The 26,895-nt window shown below is 36.7% G+C and overlaps 4 protein-coding genes across 4 annotated transcripts; 2 read left to right on the forward strand and 2 right to left on the reverse strand.

The window, feature by feature from the left end:
* The first annotated feature begins 6,753 nt into the window (after positions 1 to 6,753).
* Positions 6,754 to 8,419, forward strand: LOC103937463 (putative protein TPRXL). Its single transcript, XM_009347408.3, has one exon. The coding sequence runs from the start codon at positions 7,137 to 7,139 to the stop codon at positions 7,935 to 7,937; it is 801 nt and encodes a 266-aa protein (XP_009345683.2). The 5' UTR covers positions 6,754 to 7,136; the 3' UTR covers positions 7,938 to 8,419.
* Positions 8,420 to 11,840: 3,421 nt separating this feature from the next.
* Positions 11,841 to 17,696, forward strand: LOC103937461. The gene is made up of 5 exons (XM_009347406.3): positions 11,841 to 12,671; positions 12,781 to 12,845; positions 12,958 to 14,739; positions 16,539 to 16,650; positions 16,829 to 17,696. Exons 1-5 carry the CDS (start codon positions 12,515 to 12,517, stop codon positions 17,551 to 17,553), a joined length of 2,841 nt encoding a protein of 946 aa, XP_009345681.2. The 5' UTR covers positions 11,841 to 12,514; the 3' UTR covers positions 17,554 to 17,696.
* Positions 17,697 to 18,014: 318 nt separating this feature from the next.
* LOC103937465 lies at positions 18,015 to 19,086 on the reverse strand. The gene has a single exon (XM_048583999.1). The coding sequence runs from the start codon at positions 18,877 to 18,879 to the stop codon at positions 18,199 to 18,201; it is 681 nt and encodes a 226-aa protein (XP_048439956.1). The 5' UTR covers positions 18,880 to 19,086; the 3' UTR covers positions 18,015 to 18,198.
* A 1,177-nt stretch (positions 19,087 to 20,263) lies between these two features.
* Positions 20,264 to 24,593, reverse strand: LOC103937466 (chloroplastic group IIB intron splicing facilitator CRS2-B, chloroplastic). Its single transcript, XM_009347411.2, has 9 exons — positions 24,431 to 24,593; positions 23,916 to 24,132; positions 23,743 to 23,827; positions 23,586 to 23,653; positions 22,758 to 22,808; positions 22,570 to 22,643; positions 20,868 to 20,926; positions 20,683 to 20,759; positions 20,264 to 20,470 (listed from the first exon to the last, which is right to left on the reverse strand). The coding sequence occupies exons 2-9, from the start codon at positions 24,126 to 24,128 to the stop codon at positions 20,354 to 20,356; spliced, it is 744 nt and encodes a 247-aa protein (XP_009345686.2). The 5' UTR covers positions 24,129 to 24,132; positions 24,431 to 24,593; the 3' UTR covers positions 20,264 to 20,353.
* Between the last annotated feature and the right edge of the window lie 2,302 nt (positions 24,594 to 26,895).

Genomic DNA, 26,895 nt, shown 5'->3' on the forward strand with positions numbered 1-26,895 from the left:
TAGCAGCTCATTCTCAAGAAGTTGCAATTTTGTATCGTTCCTCTTCGAAAAGAGTGTAACAAAAGTGTCCCATGCTTCCTTTGGCGTTTTAGCATCCCGAAAGTGCTCCAACATTTCTTCTTCTATTGTGGTCTTTAAAGCAAAAATTGATTTGCCTGCTTTAATTTTCCACTTCCGCAAGACACCGTTAGCATCTTCCGCTGCCGGTTGTGTAGCTTCACTACCACCGACAACCTCCCACAAGTCTTGACCTTGAAGGTAAGACTCTATACACGTTGCCCACGTGTTATAGTTTTGGTTGTTGAGCTTCTTGATTCCTCCAACAACTTGAAGATCACCCATTGTATCGGCAAGACTTTGACTACACCGAACAAGCTTGAGTGACTACTGTGCAGAGTAATACACTACTCTCGACACAAAGAAGCTCCCTCTCAAGGTTTGTGATAACCCCAACAATAATCTCAAGAAATTTTTTCTGATGTGGAAGATCAGTCAAAACTGCAACCACAGAGTATACTCGAAATTTCAAGAGACTTTACAACCAATGCTCTACCAAGAACGATCCCTAACCGACTTGGCTCTGATACCAATTGTTGAATAAGAAGAGTATCCAAGATAACTCTAATGATCCCAAGAAGAAGAAAATAGAGCACACTCTTAAAGAAAGCTCACAAAACAAACTAATTAGCAAAGCTTTTCTTATTTAGCTCTAGGCTTTGTTTTTCCTTGGATGATATACAATGCTTGGGGACTTGGGTATTTATAGCAAACCAAATGAAAGCTACACCACACACTTACTTCACCTACAACATCCACCTACTTCACCTACAACCTTCACCAACCTCACACACTTACTTCACCTACAACATCCACCTACTTCACCTACAACCTCCACTTACTTCACCAACCTCACACACTTACTTCACCTACAAATGACATTGATTCTCAACAGGTGGTTGATGTCATGAAGAGATATGCTGCAGCTGAAGCAATAAATGTTAGTTTCAGCAATCTAGCCCAGGCATTTTTGGACAAACGTGATTCTGAAACAACTTGAAGGCAAAGTAGTTTTTGTTATTAGATTAAGGTATTGAGTCAAATGCATGTTGATTATTGGTCTTTGTTAACATTTTTGTGTCGTCTTGAAAAATTTTATGTTTCCGTTTCGGGATTCAATTGTTCTGATTCCAAATGTTTGCATTTCATCACAAGAAATACTTTAATGATCGGTTAGATGTGGATCCAAATTTGCAAGAGCAGCATTCCAAATTACTTGATAACTCTTCGAGTAGTCTGTTATTATCCTGACCTTTAGCTTCTTTTTTCATTTCTAGTTCAAGGAGGCACACAACCATAACACATTGAAGAGTATTGACTCGAAAGAAGGCTTGAGGTGAAGGTTGTGTCTTCGTTGTAGAGTTGACATATGAAGATGTAAGAAACAAGATTCGTTAGATTTCCCCAGTCGACCTTTCTTAATGTACGTGACATTGTGATTCTAACTTTTGGTATTTGAGGAATGAGACGCTCCAATTTAGTCTATTAGGTACATTGAGCAAGAAATGAATGAAACTGTATAGGTAGAATTTTGTCAATACCAAACTGTTTTTCGATTTTTCTTTCTTTCTTTGTTTTGTTATCTTCTTATAAAAAGTTCATACATGGTTCTTCACTATTGTGTTGCGTCGGGTAGTGTGGTTGCTTTGGTTGTTTCTACCATTGTTCTTGGCTATAACCTAATGAATTGCAATGTGAAGTCATAAGCAGTTGATTGCCCATTTCTTGTTACAGGTTCTCGGAACACATACAACTATTCCACCAAGAAGAAAAGAAATTTGCAGAGGAGAACAAGGAAATAGAATGAAAAGAAGACTGATTCAATCATACACAGAGACAAACACAAAATATGAGTTGAACGAATATGTCTTGGATTATATATTTAGACAAAAGAAAGATCACGTTGTGTGTTTTCTTGTGTATGTGCTTTTGTGATTGTATTATTAGCTAGTCTGAGCTTTTCCATGTGCACCTCTGTTTAGAGATTTCTCGAATTCAAAAAGCAATCGAAGAACTTGTGACCCGTTATGTGTGTCTTCCAGGATGAGATGGACGGAATGGATAGAACTATTCAAATTCCGTGACTGTTAACACAGAAGTTTTCACAGAGAAATGAAGAGTGCAGTACAGGAGGTGCTGAGTAGGGGTGGGTTGTTATGTCAGTTAAAATTCCTCTCTATCCCATAAAAGTATATCACATGCATGTCACGTGGTCATTTTTGTCGAAAAATTTAGTAGAACAAACGGAGAGCACCAAAATTATAACTTAGATTGACCACCAGACCTATTTTTAATACCCAAGACCAAAACACAAATCGGTTTTAGTTTAGGAACAATCCTCACTGTTAAGCATATAACCTCGATGATTACAACATTATAATCTTCCATTACATAGGAAAAAAGTTTCCACAATCTTCCCTCTTTGTACGAAATAAGAACATGTAAACAAATAAACAAAATTTCATCATGTTCCGGTGTATGATATGCATTGAATAATGAGAATGTCAAATTTTTTCTTTTTTCTAATTAACGATCAAAACTCTGATACAAACGATATGCTTCCGTGCATAAAAAAGAAACACAAATCCGAATTCTTATCATTTCTTTGTCGGTTCATGGTCCAGCAGCAAAGGTAGGGTCAGTGAAGTGAATTGCTCAACCACCATTTGCATACTTTTCAGTTGCTTTGTTATTCAACCAAGAAACATCAAGAAAAAAAGAAGAGGAGGAAAAATGCCTTTTCATTGTAACAAGTGAGAAATTGGCTTTAATTATTTGTTTATCTTTGCTTTAGTTACCAGTTTTAGCCACTTGTCATGTGAGCAAACGCTAAAAGAAGCAGCAAATTACATCGCAACCCAAAAATGCAACAATAATTTGCATTGTATACCCTACCTAAGGGTTCTTGTCACCGTCCTCTTTGGGCTGCCCTACAAGTTAAGGGTTCCTTGCACAGCTGCGTTCCACCAAAAAAAAAAAAAAAAAAAAAGGCTCATTGGTTTATAGTGCTGTACAGCTGTAATGAATATCGGCCTATTTGCGATTTTGGTTCTTGGAATGTAATCTTTTGTGTATGAAGCTCGGTCACTCTTTGATTGCAAACGATATTATTACTTTATATAAAAGAAGTTTAAATTTAGAAAGTAGTAAGTTACAGAGGAAGGCATTTATTTCATTCTATCATTCAATTGTTTTTTAAATATAAATTTTAAGATACGACATCCTTGTTGAACACGAATGCAATGATATAGGCACCAAAACACAAGCAAATTACGCAATGTATTGGGCGTAGATCATTTATTATTTATGTGCCCAAGAGCTAACAAATTCATATATAAATGAATATAGCGCTAACGATTTGTTTGAGTTTACATTATAACGCAGTCTTATGATTTGAATCGTTGGGTCTATAAGGTGCACATTTCCTCTAATAATTACATAATTAGAAATCATTTAACATTTTGATTGCTAACATGAATATTTCGTTGTTTATACGTTCGATCGTTTACATATCTGGTAATAGTTGGATAACTACTCGACAGCTTTAAGTGGTTTACAACAAACAAGCGAGTGGGAAGGTATTAAATTGTACTTTTTTCGAATTGAGATGAAGAGCAGAAGAGTTACAAGTAGCCTCAATGCCAAGAACATGATGCAAGGACCCAAGATTTTTTCATAGAAAACAACCGACCAACTTGTGTGTAGGAGTATCATTGTGAGAAGATAAAGAAATGTTCTTTTGATAATCATGTAACTAAGAAATGCACGATTCCTTATCCTTGAATTTAATATCAGACATGCAAAATAAATAAATATAAGTATGCACATCGAGATAAAATGGTATGCGGAAATCATTTCACACTCACAAATACGGATAAATTATAGGCTTTAAACTTTTAAACCAATTAACAGTTTTAATTAAAGAATGAGTTTGTAATTGTTTATGAAAACTAGTTGATGTGGTATATAACAGCACGTGGGATTGGCTGCATATTTTTTAAAATGCTACTATCTACAATGTGAATTCTGTATAAGAGAAAGATAAGGGCTTGAGTATGATAATATTAACGCAGTGGTGGTGGTGCTGTATGATAGTACGAAGAAAGTTTCAGATATGAATCTGAATTTTCTTGCTTGAGAAATTTGACCTCGACTCTATATTCTTCCTTTGGTGTCTATATTATTCTTTAATTATATTGTTTTCTAGGTTTGAACTAATATAATTATTAATTATACTACTTGACTTCGGATGCAGTTTCTTCAGAGCCCAGCAGCAAGACTAATGAAGATGGGGGACCATCACTGCAATCCGTCAAAGATTTTAGAAAGACGGGACACCGGGGTACCATAAGCCATCCAAATGCGGTTCTCCTCTAACTGGGATCCTTATTCTTCAATATGTTCCCTTACGTGAGATAAAATGAATCACACGTGTAGGAATAAATTTAGAAAATTAATTTATTGGGGGCATAATTAAGTAGTGGTAAATAATATAAGTTCTCGTGGAATTCCAAAAACAGCGCACGCAACATTATTTGTGGAGTCAAATGATCAAATCCATACATATTGTGTGCTTAGCATACATTCTCACCCTTTGTTCTAGTTTAACCATATCTTAGGTCAATATTGTTATATTGAACTAAGAAATAAATCATATATGTATAGTGATGGGAGGTAAAATTTGTAAGTCCTATGAGAGAAGAGAGGGTTAATGGGCTTTTTTATCATTTTAAGAAAAAAAAACTCACTCTAAATTTAAAAACGGCGTGGTTTCTCTTTAAACATATGGACTTGTCTCATGTTTCTTCTTCGTCGCCGTGAGCTACCATAACCAACTATGCAACTAATATTTTTTGTGTTATATCTGCCTACTGATTTTGATGAAAAGCAAGTGATAGAGTTGGTTGTGGTGGTGAGTTGATTATTATTCGTTGTAGTCCGATTCGACGTCATATCAAGCGACATAAATTTACTATTTAAGCAGAGCCTAAATTCTTATCAAGACCCTTTTTTTTTCCCTGCCACAAACTTGAGGGAGGGCACGTGCCCTCTCTCGCCCTTAATAAGATTCGCCCATGTGCATGTGCAACCAATGTTACATCTGTCAAGCGCAAGATCAAGACTATAGTAAACACAATAATTTGGACAAAAACAAGTTGAGACCCAATTCAAACCTTGTCAAACGACCTGCTTTTAGACAATGTACACGAACATAGTTTTAGTTTCTGTACAGCGGATAATGGTTGGTTATGTGTCTTCAGAAGTTGACCGAAAAAAAAAAGCATTATGAAAGAACTTGAAGGCTCAAATATGTTGTAGTGTTAGTTGCTTGCTCAAAATACGTTAAAAGGGAAAGTAATGAAGAATTAAAGTAGGCCGTAAGCCACATGCATGATTGGAATATAATTGCATGTGACAAATCCAATTATTATCTTTTCTGCTTTAGATTAGGTTCACAAGTCGATTTCCTATCGTGATAGCATAAGAGGAAGTAGAGAAGTTAGATGCCCTGCATGCCCATAAAAATTGCTTTTGGTTATACCTGCTCTTGAACTTTACGTGCATGCGTACATAAGCTTAATATCACGGAAAACCTTTACAAATTACAATGCTTTGGAATGTACATACTCATTCTAGACTTCTAGTTAGTGATAGTAAGTTCAAGTATTATACACATATATACATGTTCTTGTGAAGTATTTTTGCCCCTTTGTTTTTCATATATTTTTTAATTATACAGATAAATAAGAACTTTTTCAGCGTATGCATTGTGCACATCTTTGCGTAAACGATGTTTTTTGCGTCTTATATTTTACTAACGTATTTGATGTAGGAGTACTAGAAGTGTAGCTCAGATTGACAAATTCCGGCATAAATAATGTTTTCGGAGTTTTTGCAGTTCACTTTCTGTCGAGGATATCTTTCCGTAAAGAGAATGAAACTCGTTGCTTTACTATGACCAAAGAAGGATTTCAAGTGTTTGAGATCGTTTTTAGGTCAAAAACATATTTTAAATATTTTGTGTATTTTCATACTCTCCTATTTTAATTCTTTTTGTTGTTATAAGGTTGTGTCACTATTTAAACAACTTTTATGGTTATATTTCATTTATCCTTTCGTTCTATTCTTTACTATTCTGTATAACAGTTTAGTAGTATTCCTCTTTACTTGTAAGTGAGAGGTCATAGGTTGATTCTTGCCAAAAATGGATTTGAACCACATTATTATGACTGACTCATTATGAAGCTAAGCCCGCTCTCTCACTCTTCCTTTAGTGTAGAAATATATCGTTTGTCCAAAAAAAAAAAAAAGTAATCATTTCTGATCCCTCAATTTATAACTTACGCTCACTGTCCCCCTACTGAAAGTGGTTTCTTAAACATGATGGTTAAAACATAGACCTTCAAAATTTTGCCCAAATTACTATAAAAAATAGAATGACTAAAATGATTATCTATTAAATTTCAATTATTGAACTAATCAAAATTTAGTTTTGACGACATATCATTCTAATATCAATCTTAAAAATGATTATTTCATCAATTAAGATTTGGAAAAAGAAAAAAAGAAAGACTTTTTTTTTCGTTAAGAAACAATTGAAAATGAAAAAGAGAAAAATTAGGCAAGCATACAATTTGCTAGAACCCCTTTTCCCACGTCGCTAAAAACATGGCCTACCTGTTTGAGGACAGCAGCAGAATAATTTCACTCCCTCAACTACTTCCACCGAGACCTGCCTGCCTGCCTGCCTTGGTTGCTTGCTTTTATCTCCCTCTAAAACTCTCAACACACTGCAAAACTCTCAACGACTTGGTCATTCAGTTCTCTCCACTGTTGTCCAAATCAACTCCATCTTCTTCATTGGTTCCATCAACAACAAAAAACAATCTTAAGTTCACCACTTATCTTTGTGTGTGGATATGAATTCCCTGTTCTATAAAATCTAGACTTGGACTTGTCCATGTTTATGTTTTAACGCGACATGTTTTCTTGGTTTTATCTAATCCCAACTTCTTCAGTAGTCTGAGTATTTTCTGGCTTCGGCTTTTCTTTAAATTCAATTTTAATCTTAAGGGAAAATGGTAGTTGAGCTGTGTTCCGATAACCCTAGCAGCATGGGCGTCATGAGTCCAAGGATTTCATTCTCCTATGATCTCTGCCAATCTGATGTTGCATCTATGGAACAGCAAACCCACCCTCTCAGATCCAATTCTTCATCCTCAAGAATTAGGAACTCGAGCATGGAGTTTGACTTCTGCGTCCGTGAGAGCTTCGAGCAGGAGTCCTCCTCCGCGGATGAACTTTTCTCCGATGGGAAAATGATCCCGACTGAGATCAAGAAAAAGTCTTCCCATCAGCCAAAGCAGTTGGACCAAATCATGCCTCCATTGCCAACAGCGCCGACTACTAACCAACGTGACACAAAAATAACTACGGCGAAAGAGAGCAAGAACACGATGAGTAGTAGTAGTGAAGGTGATGAGAAGCAGAACTCAAAGTCTTTCTGGAGTTTCAAGAGGAGTAGCAGCTGTGGAAGTGGATATGGCAGAACCTTATGTCCTTTGCCGCTTTTGTCAAGAAGCAATTCAACCGGTTCTTCATCATCATCAAGTGCGAAGCGATCGCTGTTTTCAAAAGAGGGTCAGAATCAGAAGCAGAATTCCAATAAATCTGCATCCAAAAAGCCCTCCTCCTCCTCCGCACAATATTCTGCTGCTTCAATGAGCAATTACCAAAAGCCTCCATTGAAAAAGGGTCAATATGGATCATATGGGGGCAATGCTGCTCCAGTTAGTCCTGTCCTAAATGTTCCTGCAGCTAATATGTTGGGTTTTGGATCAATCTTTTCCAATGGCAAGGATAAGACCAAGAAGAAATGATGATATGCTTATGGGATTGAGTGATTGACATTTTTTTTTATTGTCTAATTTAGTTTCTTGGTATTCTTTTTATGTGATTTGTAAATTTGTTTGGACATCATCTGTACGCCGGGGTTTTGAAGGTTGAAGACAAAGAGATAAAGAGGTGCATGAAGAGAGGGGACATACCAAAGGGCATCTGCATAATTCAAGCCACATGCTTGGAGTGCTAAAAGACAAGGTAACCATAGTTTTTCTTGGTTATTCCACATGCTCTTTTCCTTTTTTCTTGCATTATTTGGTCTTCGTTCTCACATATAGATTTATGTGTATGGTTTGTATTTTTAATTTTTCTCTGAACCTGTATTAGTGAAAAGTTAGAATTCAGAGAGGTCTGATCTATGTATTTGAGGAGTCGTTGAAATTTTCTTTGAACTTGAGTTTGGTGTTTCATTATTTTAGCTTGTTCATTTTTATTTTAATGAATTTTACATTTGTGTGTACTATTGAAAGTATCAATTTCACATAAGAGAAAAAATGGATCTAGTATGTACTTATGAGTAATTCGACTACTCTCTATATTGGGAGTTAGTTTTATAGTAGAACTTCAACTTTTTATAGTATCAGAGTAAGTTGTTTCAAGTGTGAAGCACAACAATCCCACGTGCTCCACGTTATCCAATTTGTGTTATTCTCAGTGCAAGGCTTGAAAATTCGCCACATGTGAAGGGGCGTGTTGAGTGTATCAATTTCACATCAGGAAAAGAATGGATCTTGCATATGCCTACAAGTAATTAGACTACTTGCCATATAGTCAGTTGGTTTTATGGAGGAACCTCAACTTTTTTCATGTATGTACAAGATGCATTATATGAATTGGGTTCTCATTATTTTGTGCAATAATTATTCCAAGTGATCGGGAACATAAATCATGATAAGTCTGAGATAATCGGATAACTTTGTTGATCAATTTGTTACAATATACGAAGGAAGATTCGATCACAAAATCAATTGGCAATAGAAGAGTATAACTTTTAATAAACTCATGCAAGGTTTCTTATTGGTTTTTTAGTAAAACACTTACACATGCTATGCATTTGAATAAAGAAAAACTAACGAAAAATAAAAAAAACTTCAGTTTTAATGAAAAATGACAAATAAAGGTGTAGTGAATAGTATCAGAAAAAGGTAAAAATGTAGTTTTTCGTTAAAAATAAACAGTACCTGAGTGTTTCGTTAAAACTTGATTTGAATAAAGCACCTATTGCAGATGAAGAGAGAGTGATGAAAAGATTGCGAAGAGCTTTTTTATTTTCAAACTAAAGCAAATTTTTGTTTGGGGCTTATTTGTGCGAATGCATGACTAAGCTCGTTTATTGTTGGATTGCTGTAAAACGAGGGAATAAAGTCTTCGTATTCTTCGAATATGATGAGTGAGTGAGAAGTAGGCCCAAAATATCTTGAAGGAGAAATGAGCCTTATGAATACACTGTTATTCTTCCAGCTGCTCGTATTTGGCTTCCCGGAGTGCTTTCAATAGCTCTGGAAATGGTTGAAGATGAATGGTGAAAAATTCTTCGCATGAGAGTTTGAGGTGTGGTAGCTAAAGATCCACAAGTTTAGACATGAGATAAATGACGTTCGGTTAGGCTTGATTATGAGATAAGGCTTTGTAAGATATTTTGGTTGCGGTTTAGTTGTTGATCATGGTGATGGAAGGGCTTTAAATGTAGAAGATTTGTGGTGAGCATTATCAACGCAAAAAAATTGGGAGGTCAACAAAAATCAATGTGTTCAATTTTTGGTGGGTTTGAGATGTAAAGCTAGATTATGGACAAAGCAACTTGAGCGGTTCACTCTAAAATTGGGACTACGCAACTGTAGCAATATGCTATACATTTGATGTGGATTACAAGAGCACTTTACAACAACGCTAGTGTAATTTTTTTCTCTTGAATTCAACTACTTATAAGGGGTACTCAACCTTTTATATAGGTCATGAGTGAGTTCCAAAAGTCTTGAACCCTTCATTCTATCATTGCCTTATCGTTTAATGGGCCGAATAAGCAAGCACAATCTATAAGCTACTTCTTCACTGTCCATTTGATAAGAGGAGAGGAAGTTTTCCTAAATCTACACGTACTAAGTGCAATTCTCATCCACGACTGGTTGGATAGCATTTTAGCGAGCGCTAAGTTTGAGAAAAATTTACGTCTCTTCATAGACTTTTTTCCTATCAATAGCCAATGCAGGGCCTAGAGTTGACGTATGGGCATACCTGTCCTTCAAACTCCATGCCAGAAAGTAATCCGGCTCGCCAACTGTCTTGAGTGGTTGGAACATACTTTAGTTTATACTCTCGTCTCTACTTATCAATAGACAATCTAAGGTCAAGAGCTGTCGTTCAATATTAGTAGTCTTCTTCGTTGCTGCAGTAGTGGTCTGTCTATTGAGTTCCTTGGGCTGATTTGTAGGTCTAAACTCTAAAGGTCTTGATCTTCTCATTCTTTAGTGGGCTCACTTCAGGCTCATCTATTGGGTCACACAACATCCATATATTATATTAATGGCATGGGTCTAGAAGGTCATCGCAAAGTCACCCAACTCATTGCTAAAGTATTTCTTCTTAAGCATGAAGTTGTCACGGTCGGTCGGTCCTTAAGAAAATATAGGGTTGGGTTGTTTTTATTGTTGTTTTTTGCAAGTGTACAACGCTCTTTTTTCTTTTCTTTTCTTTGTTGAAGCGCTTGTCCTTTTAGAATGCCAATAGTCCTTCAATAGTTCAATTCCTTGCACAAGAGGGAAGTCTAAGCTAGGGGTGGGTGTGAGCCAATTCCGCCCTCAAACCGGAATTAGAATCGAAAAATATCAATGGTTTTATTTGATTCGATTTTGCTTAAATTTATTATTAAAATTGTACGATTTGATTAATGTTGATTTTGATTTGGTTCATGTTGTTTTATGGTTCTAACAAAAATTAAGAAAATTTGAACCTTCTACTTTCAACACCAAACACATATTTCAACTACATATTCAAGAAAATTTGAGTTCTCACACCTAGAAAGTTTGTGACCGCAAGAAATAAGATTGGGATGTAGAGAGTAAAAATTGAGAACTTAAGAAGGGTTGAGGAGTTTTGACTATTAATCTCTTTCCTGATGATCACGATGATGCTTCTGTTGAATGGTGGGCGAGAGAAAGAGGAATGGGAAGAGATTAGCGGCACGAATAAGAGATAGATAAACACGCAGAGAAGAAGAAAATAAGAGAGAAGAAAGGGCAAAGGGAGGAGGAGAGAACATACACGAGAAATGTGTTAGGTAGGTCTTTAACTTGTTTAACTTGTTTGATACTTAATAAGTTATAGTTTACTCGCAATAAGTCCAATATCAACTACTATGTATTTTGACACGAGAAATAAGTGAAAATTTTCAAAGATTTTCTGTTATCTTATGTTTTTAGTATTGTTAAGAAGACATTTTTAAAAGCGAAATTCTCCATAAATCCTTTGATCCTCATATTTTTGACAGAATTTCAATATCAACGTTATAAAATAATATACCAAAAACATAAAACGGTGAAGGAGGCATGAATAGTTTTATTTTGAAAAAATCTATTTAATATTTCTCATATTTTATAATATTAATACGATAAGATAAAAAGTTGAGCTGCCGGATAATCTAGAGCGGACAGAGTGGGAGAATCTCTCCCGGCAGCGAGTAAACATTTGCAGAGAGTATCGATTTTTTAAAAAGTTGAAAACACGGGTGCAAGATAGCAGACAGATGTAGACCCAACGAAATCTCCAATACTTTATTTCCAATTTTGTCCCTATTCTATTCCACCAAACCCCCAAACAATACCATTATTTTATTACAACCCCAAAAACTTAACAATATTTTACATTTCGCGCTCTCTGTTATGTTGACCACCGCCCCCGGTGCACTCTGCAGTGCGCTTGGGGTGTACACTGTACAGTGTTGTCGTCTTCTCTTCTCTTATCCTACGCACACGCTACTGTACAAAAGCCAAAGCCTCTTTTTGCAGTGACGAGACTGCGAAAATGGCAGAGAGGAGTCTTCTCCATCTTGGTTTCGATCTCTAGGGCTTCGCGACGACATACGACGTGTCGTTTGCGCATTCCCTTTTTTCTCGATCGGCGCTTTTCATGGTCGTTATTCCATCGTCGTCATCCTCACCGTCAGTCTGAATCGCTTCAGACTCTCTCTCAGCTGCTACTTTTCTCGGTCCATTGCATGCGAAAAGGGGACATATTTCATCAGACCTCGTCGTTTTACGGTGATAGGTTGCTTTCGTTGCTCTGCACTTGCAGGACAGTTGTTGCTGTGCGTCTGTTTTGTTCTTTAGTCGCTTGAAGGAGTGTAATTATTGTACGGACGGCGGGTTTTCTTTATTTTTCTTGTATGTTTTTGGGTATTTTCAGAAACAAAAATTGGGTTTGGAGGAAATGTGAGTCCTTTTTGGTGAAATGGGATTTTGGTTTTTGTGTGGTAGATTTATTTGAGAGTGGAAAGTGAGGTTTTTGGGTTTTGAAAGAAAAGAGCTTTGAGGTTTTTCATCGGTGGCGGGGAAGAAAAATGAATGATTCTACAGGGACAACGGCGTCGTCTTTGGCGATAGCAGAGAAGAAGACGCATAGGCCGGGTGGTTGCGTCGGTATTTTCTTCCAGCTCTTCGACTGGAACCGCAGGTTCGCCAAGAAGAAGCTCTTCTCCAAGAAATTGCTTCCTCCATGTTAGTCTTTTCCATCTCGTAAAGCTACATTTCTCCTCTTTATTTCATATTTAATTAAAAAAACGAAATATAAAAAGTTCGACAACATTTTTGTGTGTTAATCTGACAGCTCGAGCAAACAAAGTTTCCAAGAAGTTTAGAGATGAGAAAATGCCGGTTTCGAAGCTTCATTTGGTATGCAGCTTATTGCTTCTAAATTTAGATTATTTCTTTGTTTTGATGGGTTTAGTTGTTTTAATTCTCTTTCTTTTGTTGGGCATGCTGGGTATGTGTGTTTGAATGATAGATTGCTGATGAAAACCGTGGGGGTTTCCCAAATGCGAAGAAAAATGTGAATCGTAGCTTTGATTTTGAGCACAAGCATGAATTGCGAGCTCCAAGTTTGGTTGCTAGGCTTATGGGACTTGAATCCATGCCCGCCACACACGAGAAGCCCAAGAAAGCTTCCTTTGCTAATGGTAGGGGCAGCGGAGAGAAGACATTTGTGAATAACCATAGTGGTAATGATAGAGATGAATTGAATTTGGAGACGGAAAATGCAAAGCCTGAATCGAGGCCTCAGAAGCTTCAGAAAATGGGACCATATGAGAAGAGGGCAGTGACTAGGTTTGGAGCCGAGGCACTTCAAATTAAGAGTGTTTTGTCGCGCTCCAGAAAGCATCACCCAAAGCTTGCTTCTCCATTGAAGAGTTCGAGTATTTCCTCTGGGAAGAATTCTTCGCGAACTTCTCGGTTGATTGATGCTGCTACTAGAATTTTGGAACCTGGACTTCAGTCTACGAATAGAGCAAAAGGTGCTCTCACTTACTCGCGTTCTTTTCATTATCCTTCAGTGGATGAGGTTGTGGAAGATGGAACAGCAGTTCAATCACCGGGGATTTCTAATCAAGCATGTTATAATGGTGGTGCAGTCAACTCTATGATGGGCCAAACTTCTTGCAAAAGTTGTGGTAATATAGTAGATGTGGACGTAACATCAAATGTGGAGGAGCAACAACCTGCGTTCCCATCCTTTGCTTCAAACTTAGTCAATAGCTCTTCGCTAGTAGCAGAACAAAGGCCAAAGTCATCCATATCCTCCTTTGGGCAAGAAAATGATGCAATTTTCCAGGGATCTAGGAACCAACCTGTATCAGTTCATGGTCAAAAGAAAATACTATCCATTGGTGAACCTGTAACAGAAGGGAAGTGTCTGCCACCAGAAGGTCTAGCTTCATGGCGGTTGTCGTCAAGTCAACCATGCAAGCCTCAAAATGGAGAAGCATCTTCTATTACCTCAAAGAATAGGTCTCAGATGCAGCATCGAATGTCACTAGGAAGAGAAAGGATTCCACCCAGATCCAAACTAAATAGTCTTGATGGCAGAAGAGCCTCATCTGCTGCAAATGCTGTTAGAGGGACCAAAGACTTTGTTGCTTTGAACCGGAATCTGAGTGGTCGTGCCCAACCGAGGGTGCCTACCAAAGTGAACGATTCTAAGTTAGACACAGAGAGGAAAACTTTTCCTGGAAAAGATGACTACCCATCACAGCTAAGAACAACAATACGGAAAAGGAGGATGATCAATGATAGTGGCCAAGTTGAAAGTAGTGGTTTTGTTAGTTCAACTTCCACAAGACAGGAGAATTATCAGTTTGATAAGTCAACTGGCAAAGGGTTAGGAAATGGTGCTCATTTGATGGACCACACTTCTGCTAGGAATAAATTAGCCGGTCGGAGAGAAGGTAACAAAGCAAATGGCAATAAGGACACTGATGTTATTTCATTCACATTTAATTCCCCTATCAGGAAGAAGACTGGAAACCCTACAGGAATGCAAGGTACAAGCACAGACAATTGCATAAAATCACCTCCCCAAGAACCATTACCATTGAGTGGAGATGATATTGGTGCCCTTCTGGAACAAAAACTGAGGGAGCTTGCTTGTCAAGAAGATGATGACATGGCAACAGGTGCTTCATCCAAGAGGTCCACTGCTATGATTCTCCAAGAGCTAATATCTGCATTGTCTGCAGATCGTTCTCTTTCTCATGACGGACACATGGCCAATACAGATATAGCATCACCTGTAAGTCTCTTTGTTTATTCAACTGTGTTTATTGACTTGGCATTACCTATACCGTTTAAGAAAAAAAATATGCCGGAAGTGTAACTGTTTGAGTTTGGGAACCAGTTACAATATATTTGACTACTTTGAGAGAACAATGTTTCTAAATTTCAAGGCATTTGTATTTGGTAACTGGTTTGGCGGCTTGTTTATAATGTTACGATTCTAGTAGTTGTCTAATATGATGCATTTTTAGAATTGCGTTTTAGATGTATGATTACAATTCTTAATATTACTGATGTATGACTATTATAACTGTTTATCAGAGTTGGCCATTACATGCAAGATCTCCCATGGATAATAGTTGGGTGCTTTTCATGGTGGAAAGCGTTTGTATATTTTAGTAATCTTAGATTGCAGCACTGTTTAATCCCTTATACATGTCCCATGCATCATGAAATACTTTTGAGTTTGATTTCCTGGATGCTATATTATAGATATGGAAAGTATTGCTTAATAAGTAGTGGTGACCTATATCAGATAAGCTTAGATATTCATATTCTCGTATAAATTGAAGTTTCTACACAGTTATCACACCTGCTATTGAGATTGGATGTTCGTGTAATCATAAATGTATGGTACATGGGTTCCAAAACTAAAGTCCCAATTTTTTTGTTTTTCTTTTAATTTAAGAACTTATTCATGTTTTATATAGTTGGTTGATTTTTTGTATATCTTATGGACACAAACAGAAAAATTCCTGAACTGGGAATACTACAATGGATACATCATTGTTTCCTGATGGATTTCATTAAACTTTCTGGAGCCTTAGTGCTTCCACCAGGCTAGTTTGGGTTATAAGAGTGTGTCAGGAATTTGAAGTAGAATGGCAACTCTTTCGTAGTTATGAGGAGTTTTCCTGTGGATTCTGCTTATCAAATCACAGTCCATTGGGCATGCATACTCTAGTCTGGCAACAGTAGTTACTATGGCATCTACATGGTATGGAGCTTGTCCATGTATTTTACTTGTAATTTAGATGATGAGTGGAATGAAGAAGAATTCAGGTCTTGGGAATATGTGCTATTGCATTGAGATTAGGTCCTAGATTTGGAAAACTATTTTAACGGAGCGTGCTGCTTGAACCATTGATTTACTTTCCTCACCCTTTGCTTGTAAATACTATCCACAAGAATTTCATATTGCATTGATGAACCAGGGGCAACTCCTTGGTTATATTCACAAAAGTTACTCTCTTGGTACCTATAAGTTCTAACCAAGTGAAAAAAGTTATCAACTTCAAAGGAATTGCAGTCATGAGTTGGTTGCTGGTAGGATGTTTGCTGCCATCTCTTGTGTATGTATTAGGGAAAATTATATGAAGGAGATGCCAAACCAATAAGGGAGAAAAAGTGGATAAAAGGAAGAAAGAGAGGTCAGGAAGAAGAAGGGGTTAGCTAGGATTTAATATTAGTATATTAGATGATGCAAATTCTCAGTAGTACTCTAGTTAACATCTCTAATCAATTATTTGCTGTATGCTTCTTAATTTGTTATTTGCTTCTCCTCCAACTTTTACTGCTTAAGTTTCTGTGGAACTATCGTAGTTAACGCTCGATAGCCTTTGTCATGCAAAATTAGTTGTTTGTATTGTCCTTTAATTTAATCCTCACTGTTAACTTCTTGGAAAAGTACGAATTATTGTCAATCTCTGTTAATGTGCCTGCATTGTGCGCAACTTCAGATTTTTCTTCTGCTTGATTGAAAGGTGATTCGGTACACATTTCTTGACTCATTTAGCTTCTATTGGTCCTCCTCAGGTTCGTGGAAAGACAGATAGATCGGTTGGAATCTTTCATGATGGTCATCATTTGAGCCCTGGGTCTGTCCTTGAAGCTTCATTTTCTTCTAGTAGTCTGGATGATAGCTCAGGTAGAGTACTTGAGTAATAGTAGAAACTGCTATGCAAAACAGATACATAATTTCCTTTTCTAAACTGAGGTGGTAGAGTACTCGGCTAACCCCCTAAAGCTAATTGTGATTTTGTTTTCTTTCGTATCAGTAAGATCCTCTGAATGTGATTCTTATCTTTGTATTGCTTCTGATACAGGGAATAGGTCCGTCTACCCTCACTCAACGGATTACTCTGATGATCAGTTGCAAATGGGTCATGATACTGATAGTGTAGACTCTGCCACTTCAGTGGACAAAAATAAGACTGGCGGTGAGATAATTACTGCTCTTTTCAATAATGTATTGAGGATATTGCATAGCATCGATGCTGGTGGGGAAAGATTGAGTGGAGGCAAGCTCACCCATGCAAATGAAGTTATATTGAATGCTGAACTATTGTTTGGAGATGTGACTCTGCACAATAAGGGGAACATAATGGAAGGTCTTTTCATCAGTCCCTTGCTTCTTGATCTGGAAACTATTGCCGACACCATGATGACAAAATTCTGTGTGTTCAGTAGTTTTGGGGACATCAAAGAACTTGGTGAATTCCTTTTTGACTTTGTCATAGAGTACTTAGACTCAAAATATGGCCGGTGCTGCAATTCCGGATTCAGAGTTTGGAAAAAACTCCCCGTAGGCATGAACCAGAAGTTGATGATTCAAGAGGTTCGGGAGGAGATTCAGAAGTGGACGGATTTGGCTGGAATGATTCCTGATGAGTTGATAGAATGGGACATGAGTCATTCCCTGGGTAAGTGGACAGATTTTAATACCGAAGCTTTTGAGATCGGTTCTAAAATTGACGGAGACATTCTTCAAAGTTTGGTTGATGAAGTTGTGATCGACTTCTTTGAGTGCCAGCTGCTGGGTTCCTTTTGAAATTCATGTAAACTCTAGCTACCATTTTTTGAGTTCGTATGGTCTTTGATCAGCCATGTCACATGTTAAATTCTGTCTGTTAAACCAAGCAAATGTATTCTTTTGTACAAATCAATGGAAGGCTTAGTTCAACTTTAAGATCAGTTACGAGGATATGCAAGAAGATTTCACGGTAATTTTATTTTTTTTCCCGTTTGAGAGTGTCAAGTAAAATTGAGTTGTATAAAAGTTAAAGCAACCTTTTGCACTCCAACTGATGATATGCGCAACTGGTGGGTTGTCCCGGAAGTTGCTGCCTCTCTCTTCAACCTATTGCATTTCGGGTTCGAACTCTCTCCCCTCACCTTAGTATAGATTAATGCAATATATCGTTTGTAATTGGCTAAATACGAGTAGAGAAGATGTTTTCACTCTTTTCTTTTGATTTTCTTAACCTTCGGATGATAAATATTGAAAGAGAATTAAGGGAAGAAAAATCCATCAAACTTTATCATTTACTAGTTACATTCCGAAACAAATTAAAAAAAAAAAAAAAAAGAAGAATTTTAAGTGGTAATCAAATTCCCAGGTCATAAAACCTCAAGCAAAATATTCAGCAATGAAAGAATGAATCGAGACAAAAAAAACCCAAAAAGCACCGAACTTTCAGAACTGTCTGTATCCCAAAACAGTCTTTGGCATTGCTCTGCCATTGCCATTGGCCTTCCTTCCGCCCCTGTTTTCGCCGCTAATAGCATTAGCGGCGGCGGTCGACAACCCCTTCAACTCCTCCATACTCGCGTAGCTCTTCCTCGCCATGACCCCTCCGCCATTGTTGTACCTCTTCTCCCCCGCGCTTGCCGACTTGCTCCCTCTCGAATTCGACAAAACCCCGTTCGCCGCTTTGGCCGAACTCTTCGCCGGCGGGGTCATCTCCTGCAACGACGGAAGCCTCGACGGTGGCTTACGGTTCTCCTTTCGCAACACGGCTGAGAAGTCGGGCACCGATTGAGCGAGAACGGAAGACCCTTTTCGCGAATTGGTCAGATGGGTCTGAAACTTGACTTGTTTCTTCGATGGGGTCGATTTCGATTCGGGTTCTTCGAGCTCCTCTGGGCTCATGTACTTCCTCTTTAGCCGCGACTCTCTGAGTTCCGCGTAGGCTGTGTATCTGGGTCCTCTCTCCATGGGGTAGCTCTCGGTGGCGAACCTCAGGGGGACTGGATGTTGATCTAGGGTAGGGTTCTGGGAAAGAATGAGAGAGATGGGGTCGATGGCTTGGAAGAGAGATTGAAAAGCTGGGTTTTGTTGGTTGGTTTGCTGCAGAGAGCCGTTAGTCTCTGCCATTGTTGAAGAATTGGAGGTCCCAGCTAAGTTTTGTTTTCTTCTTTCGTCTTCTTTCCCTCTCTAGAATCTCAATCAGTGTGCGGAGAGAGAGATTTGAGTTTTTGTTGGTGATTCAATAATGGCATTTGTAGTTTGTGATCTGGGTTTTACTTACTTTGCAATTGAAAATTTTGGATTTGCAACGGTCGATAAATGGAAAGACAGAAAAGACGGTGACTGTGTTCCCTTTTGGTTACTCTTTTTCTTGCTTCCCAACGTTCGGATTTTAAAATCGCTTTGGATACCCTATCGACGGTCCGATTTGACTGATTTTCCGTGATGGTTTTTCCAGAGCCGTTGATCTTTTTATTGTTGGTCATAGATTGCCGTAGGATGATATGACTTTCCAAAAAAGTTCTCTCTCTTTCTGTAGTGGGGAAGGACTTTTTAGGATCTTTAGACAAGCCGGAGATTTGTAAGGTTTCCACTTGGAGGCCCGTTATGCCTCCATTGGTCAAATATTGTAAACAATGAGCCGGAGATTTGCTTGGTGCGAATGTGTGATATTCATAGGGCTAATTGTAGCAAATGATCATTTATCATAGTGGTAGAACGAAGTTGAGTCTTTGCATGACGGCGTGAGTTCGAACTCCGTTAGTGATTAATTTAACAAAACCTATCGTTTGAAAAAAAAAGAAAAAAAAGGCTAATTGTATTTTAGTTTATTTGAGGTGATTTGTAAGATGGATTATGAGGTTTTAATTTTTTTTTTATACTGCACCATGATGTTTTAAAATTTTATTAATTTATACTTTTTGTCTCTTTGAACGTTTACTTTCCCATTGAATTGAATTGATGAGTTTCTTTTTTGTTAATGTGTTGCAAATATGACTTACATGTTAAATCAATTTTGAATGTCACGCTTACAATATCATCTATTTAATGAATATTCAAATAATTTATTAGAAAAAAAAATAATTAATACAATTTTAAAACCTATATAAAAAATATAAAACTTTGTGGGCCGCTTTGAAAACCACCATAAACCTAGGGGCTGTCAAATTAACAAAATTGAAACCTTTCGGCTTCAACAGAGGAACTCCTCACTACTGACTGCTAATGCCTGAAATTAACTATATCTCAAGCAACCCATATCTGTGTTGTCTGTGCCGTCGCAAGAACTCCAGTTTTTTACAGTATCCTTCCGAGAACGGCGGCGGGCCGGCGGCAGAGAAACTGGAAATTAATTAACGGAAAGATGCGAATAATTCAAGTGTTGATTCCAATTATACCATGCCAGCGTACTTAACGGAGCTGATGGTAAACTTGACAGAGGGGGCAAAAGGGACTCAAAACATCGGTCAAGAAGGCAAGATGAGTCGCTTTTAACTATCAATACACGACGTGAAAATCTAAGGTGCCATGGCATCAATATTATGCAGATTACAAACCTGTTTCAGAAGAAAAATGTGACACACAAAAGGATTTGTGCAAATTACACTTTGTGATATTTGTATTTCTGCCTCAAATTAAAACTAGTGATGCTCTGGTCAAATCCATTCAGCACCAGGGTCCTTACAGCTTCAACCCCTTGATCCAGTGCTGCATCAATCTGTTCACATATATAGCAGATATCGGTCAAAATTGATATTACAGGTTGAAATTCACACTGATTGAAGTGAACAGACAACGTAAATTGCAGATGCGTGAACATTTGAATGTGCATGGCGAGCGTGCGTGCAAGCAAATATTTTCTGACCATTTAAGTGATCAATGAATTTCCTTAATACCATGAGTAAGAACTATTTAGAAACAACGATATACCTGATGTCTCTCGACTGTACTGAATCTCTGTAGAAGATAGGCTTTCATGTCCATAGTTCCAGGTGGATTTCCAATACCTGAAACATAATTAATACTCCTCTTTTAGTTTCCAATTAAGGCAAGTATAGACCCTTTTGGACTAAGACACCTAACCATCGGTTGAAAATAGTACTGAAGAAACAAACCTACACACAGCCGAGGAAATTCACGGCAACCGTCCAGATGGCCCATTACACTTTTTACACTGCAACAAGGAGAAAGCAGTTATAAAAAAGTTTGGAACATGAGAGGAGCGGGATTCAGCAGACACGTTATTAATCAATTTTGTATTGCCTGATATGGAGTTACGTGGATCAGCATTTCTAAAAGAATGTGTCACAAGACAATTAAGTTCAAGTTGTTCATAATTATATTCTTTCCTTCCTGCCTTCCGTATGCTTTCAACTAGAGAGCAGAGAAAATAAGAGAGAAAAAGAGGAAGAAACAAAAGAAACAGAAGTACTAATATTTTTTGCGTTTGCTTACCAAGAGAAAGCTAATAAGAACAAAATGTAATTTTGGTTAGGGGCAGTACAAGTTGGGTTAAATCTTTTCCTTTCTTCATGGCCAAGCATTGGGTAAACAAGAATCAGGGAACGTAAATGGCAGATAAAAAAGTAGTGGTTTAATAAGGACAGGAAAATATGCAACGCTAACAAGCTAGAGAAGAGTTTGACTTTCAAATGATCCACGCTAAGCACAATTTTTCTGAGACACAGATAAAATGTTACTGTTGTCACTTCCAATGTTATCAAACAACCTCCAGTCTATAACTTCACCTAACCACAAATTCACATAAAACCGAGTAGCACACATATCAACAACTTTGAGTGCGCCCCGACTCTTCCATTTTTCTACAAGATTCTGAGAAGAGCAATTGAAATTCATTTGGACTTTTAAAGCTCTAACTGTATGGAAAAGGGAAAGATTTGTTTTGAGAAGATTTCAAACAAACAACCCCGGAAAGACTATGTATAGTCTTTGCTTCCTTCTATACTAAATCATCCGAGCCAGATTGGCTTTTTCTTTTTTTCTAAGCATATCAAGGAAAAGTGATGCATAGTTGAAACCAAAAAAACCAAAGTGATGCATAGTTACCCCTTGCTTTTGCAAGGAAATAAAGGCTTAAAGGTAAACAACTAAACAATCTACAGGAAAATCTCGGTTTTCTGTAGCCAAACTGTCAAACCCGTCAAATTAAGTATGGGTAGCTAAAATATGAGACTGAAGTATCCCTTTCTAGAATCAGTATAATGTTTATTTAATTTCTAGTTCGGAATCTGGACACGAACAGGGTGTTTCTTCATCCACTTGCTATTCAGCCAACACTAAGAACCTCAAACCCCTTACTTTACTTCTTCTTATGACATCACCACTAATACACCTCTAATTGAATCTAGTAAGATTCCTGCTCCATATCCTTTTTAATAAGCATGGAACTTAATCACAATGGTACATGAAAACTTACTAACAATGGACTATACAGAAAGCATTCGTGCAAACGTACCTTCACAGGATACAGATTGCAAAAATTGAGAAAATGTCTTTAAAACTTGTTCATTAGGAATGTCAACACAGTTAATTTAGCAGCTCTCGTGAAAGACATCAATTAGAACATACCACAGAAGATATAATTTACTATAGAATCCACCTCATTTAGTAGGTCAGTTGTAGAATCTTCAATTCTAAGTCAGAAACTAGTTGGACAAACTAACATTATGCATCGTTAAGAGATAAAAGAATCAAACTACTTTTTCTTGATTTTGAAAACATATTTATTCAAGAACATACGAAAGTGATAGATAAATTTTCATATGAATTCTGTTCAAAATTAATATTCACACATACCCATTGTGATAGCCATGTCCACCTTTTGGCTGAATCCTCAGAACACCATTTGGTAAGCTCATCTCATCATAAACCTACAAGTCCATGGCTCCCATTTATGTAATGCGACATTGAACTTGATGAACTAAATTAAAGAAAGGAATTTATTAATCTTGTAAAGCCGACATTAAGATACAAAAAAGGCATACCAGTAAAATATGGCGTAGGGGTACTTGATAATATGCCGCAAGTGGTCCAACCTTAAGAATAATGAAAGGAGAATAAATGATGGAAAAATGCAATCGTAAGGTAGCTCTAATCACACTGGCATTTACTCATTCAACTAAAGAAAAGGAGATACATACTATGATGCTCATGGATATTTTGGCAAAAGTGCACCCATAAACATGAACATGAAGAAAAATATTAATGAAAATGGCACATTGCTTCATCACGTTATCCCATTTTGCCAACAAAATTGATCACAGTATTATAATCTTTCATGAGCTCAAAAATGTCAATCATCTGATTACACACCACAATGAAAGATATGGTTTGAAATTTTCAAACATGTAATGATATAGAAATCACCATTGCTTAGTTCATAGCCAGGTTAAATTCTACGTGAGTGATTGGTAAATGATTGTAATCAATTGCAGAAAGCACACTCTGGAGCTAATTAATCATTATTACTTTTACATATTCCTGGAAGACAGTATTTCATGAAACACAGCTCTTCTTCCATCAAAAACTGATTGCAGCATTGAGGAAAATAGGAATAATGATACTAAATGAAAGATCCTTTTGAAGTTTACTTGAACCCTTCCATTAGGTGCAACAGAAATTTACATTATGGATTCTCAGTCTAATGGTCTGTCCAGTATAGAGTATCCTGTCACTTTCGTTGGGACGTCACAGAGTTTAGGATATAAGTAATACAAAGTTATCATAGAACACTTATGGGTAGTGGAGTGTATAACAGTTATGTGAGCCAAAATTGACACCAAAAAAAGCAGACAGAAACGATGAGAACACACCGATTCTCCGCTATAATTCATGTAGGCTTGAGGCTTCACCAACAAAATTGGTACTTCTCCAATGGAGCCTGTACTGATCACAGAGAAGAATCTAAATGAACACCAAAACACATGAAAATGTGGAATCGAAACACTTAAAATACCACTGAAGACCCACCTATTCCAATCAAGGCCTTCGACTGTATTGTATTCATCGCAATGCCTTCTGCTTTAGCAATACCATCAATCATCTCGAAACCAATCTGGTGTACAAAACCCACAGGAAAAAAAGGGTAATGAAAAAGAATTCAACCGAAACACTTAAACTAGTTTATAAGGGTGGAATATTACATTGTGCCTAGTCCCATGGTACTTGTTGCCAGGGTTACCCAATCCAACAATCAGCCAAGGAGTGTACTCCACTTTAGCGCCATTGGTATTATCCGGTAAGGAAGCTTTCACGCGAAAACTTGTGGAAACCGAATACTTCCTTAGAGAAGGAGGGCTGCAAGGTCTTCTCGGATACGATATGCAATAGTTTGGGGCAGAGACAGCATACCACATTGACCTAAACATCCAAAACACAAATTAGAAGTATGGTTAGCAATGGGTTTGAATCAAAAACCACTTAGCACTTCATTAACTGGCCAAGTTTCAACATTTTTAATACCCCAGTTGGCTAAATTCTGAGATTATTTGTTCTTGTTTCCTCTAATTAATATATTCTTCACTAACTATAAGCTTAAGCAGAAAAGAAATACACACAAAATAAAAATAAAAATAAAAGACAAGCTTGGTAAGAGCAGAATATGGAGAAAGAAGGAAAAAAATCACGAAATAATTAAAAAACGAAGAGCAAAACGAACCTGGCTGCAAATTTTGGAGCTTGAATTTGAACTGGGGGATATATGAATGTGAGGAAGTTGGAGAGAGAGAGAGGAGGTGCTTCTCGACGAGAGCTTGGAAGTTGTTTATGGTTTGCAGTTGCAGACGGAGGGAGGTGTTTCAGAGGATAGAGTTAATAAGAAAGATCTAAGATTTATCCGATTTAAGGATACCAGCAAAAACCCCAGAATTTCACTTTCAGTTGGCCCAATGCACCTTCTCATTGATGGGTTGGCCCAATTCACTCTGGTAGTTTTGACAGATCTTATACGGTGTAAATACAATAAATTCATCTAAACAAAAGCCGTCATATTCTATTAGATTAAATTATCTACAGACTCTTATTTATATGTGTAACTTAATGTGCACTAGAGAAAGCCTCATAGATACAAATTGAGCAAGTTTTGTACAATGTTTCTATTTTCACATCTAAATATAAACCGTTGGATTGAACTCGACGGACTGGATGCAAATTATAGTTAAGTTACAATTGTGTAAAAAAAAAAAAACCTAATTTCAAACAATTTCAATTTCAATTTTTAGTTTAAAAAATATAATAACCTATACATTATTACATTATTGTCAAGGACTTTGATTAAAAACTGAAAACTAAAAAGGTCAGTCAAAGAACATTGATAGCTAAGGACTGCATCCAAAGTCTTCTAATACTTAGTTGCCAAAATATTACATAAACTCGAAGAAACTAAATCTTGCAAGACTTATTCTAGCCGAGTTACTAACATCTTATAATAAAGAACTAATCCTAACCCTAATAAGCAAGGAATCCAAATCTTTACCCTATGAGAAAACCCTAAGTCAAAAATACCCTAACACAATAATAAACCAAAGTGCTAACGAGTTGATTGTTTCAGCACCCCCTGTTAAACTCATGATTATAAACAACATGAGTTTGCCAAGAAGAAAACTTATGATAACTTTCAATGCTAATACAAAATTCCACTGGTGCCAGTGCAAGATTACAATACCAAGGTGAATACTAGTGCCAATACAAACTTCAAATTCCAGATGAAAATAAATGCATATGTTGATGTTGTGGTCTTTGAAAAGAAACATATGAATCCCCCGCGTCCCTAAATGAACAAGTTTGTCATATTCCAACTACAACACAAACAACTAAAAGTATTACCATATACGCAACGTTAGAAACTTCTTGAGTGGTTTGGCTACCAGTCCAAGTACTCTAGTGACTTTGTGGTGGGCAACAACATGACATACTATATATAGAAAACTAAATTTTAATCCCTAAATAAGATGAAATTTAGAAAAATGTCTAATACAAGATTAAAAATTGATTTTAGTTCCTAAACTTATTTAATGCCAACATATGTATTCAATGTCTCTTTTTATTTATAATTTTATGAAAATATTATAAATTTTAATTCTCATTATGGTAAGCATCTTATATAAGAGAATATTTTCATACAGATTTTTCGGTACACTTATGTTTTTGCATATTTTCTTATCTGCCACTAATTCATTATAATATATTTAGGTACGAACATTTCGGTACATTGGGTTAGTATAATATGTTTAGTTATGGACATATCGGTACACTAGTTTAGTATAATATATTTAGGTACCGACATTTCGGTACACTAGTTTAGTATCATATAGTTAGGTATGAAATTTTTAGTACACTTATGTTTTTACATATTTTCTTATGTATCACTAATTCATTACAATATATTTAGGTAATGACATTTTGATACACTAATTTAGTAAAATATATTATGATACAGACGTTTAGGTACACCAATTAGAAAAAGTTAAATAAAATTAATAATAACATTAAATAAGTTATCTATTAAATAATAAAAAAAATATAATATGAATTTGAATTAAGTACACATTAAGAGACTAAAATCAATATTCAATCTAATACTAATTTTTATTAAATTTTAACCTACTTGAAGGATTAAAGTTCAAAAGCCTCTAACATATATGCCCAAAAGTAGCAATCCTTATCATGTCGCCAATATGAGCCCCAAAACCAACCAGTGCCTCTTCCCCTTGATTTCCGAGTTGCACGTAATCAGCAGCCCATGTCATACCTGGTCTTCAGGTTAAGACTTCACGGGACTGCAGGCTTTAGGACTGCGGACTACGGCTTCAGATTTTCAACGTTTTCTGTAACCTAGTTTTCAACGACAACTAAGGCGTCTCAACCCAAATAACAATTCCCATGGACAAAGAGACGTAGAACCGATGGACAAATTGATACCAAGCAAGAGCAGATTAAATTCGAAGGATTTAATTTGCTCTGGTACCATCTTAAAAATTAAAATACGTAAAACAGATTAATTAATGGATTACAAAATTATAAATAATACGTAATTCGAAAAGATTATACACCTTGCTATAAATTTTTTTTGTTTTTTTCTAAGATAAAAGGACATGCAAATTCATTGTATGAGAAAGACCTAAT

The sequence above is a fragment of a genome, unplaced genomic scaffold (assembly GCF_019419815.1).
Source record: "Pyrus x bretschneideri cultivar Hongxiangsu unplaced genomic scaffold, Pyrus_bretschneideri_v1 Contig20, whole genome shotgun sequence".
Classification (NCBI taxonomy): domain Eukaryota; kingdom Viridiplantae; phylum Streptophyta; class Magnoliopsida; order Rosales; family Rosaceae; genus Pyrus; species Pyrus x bretschneideri.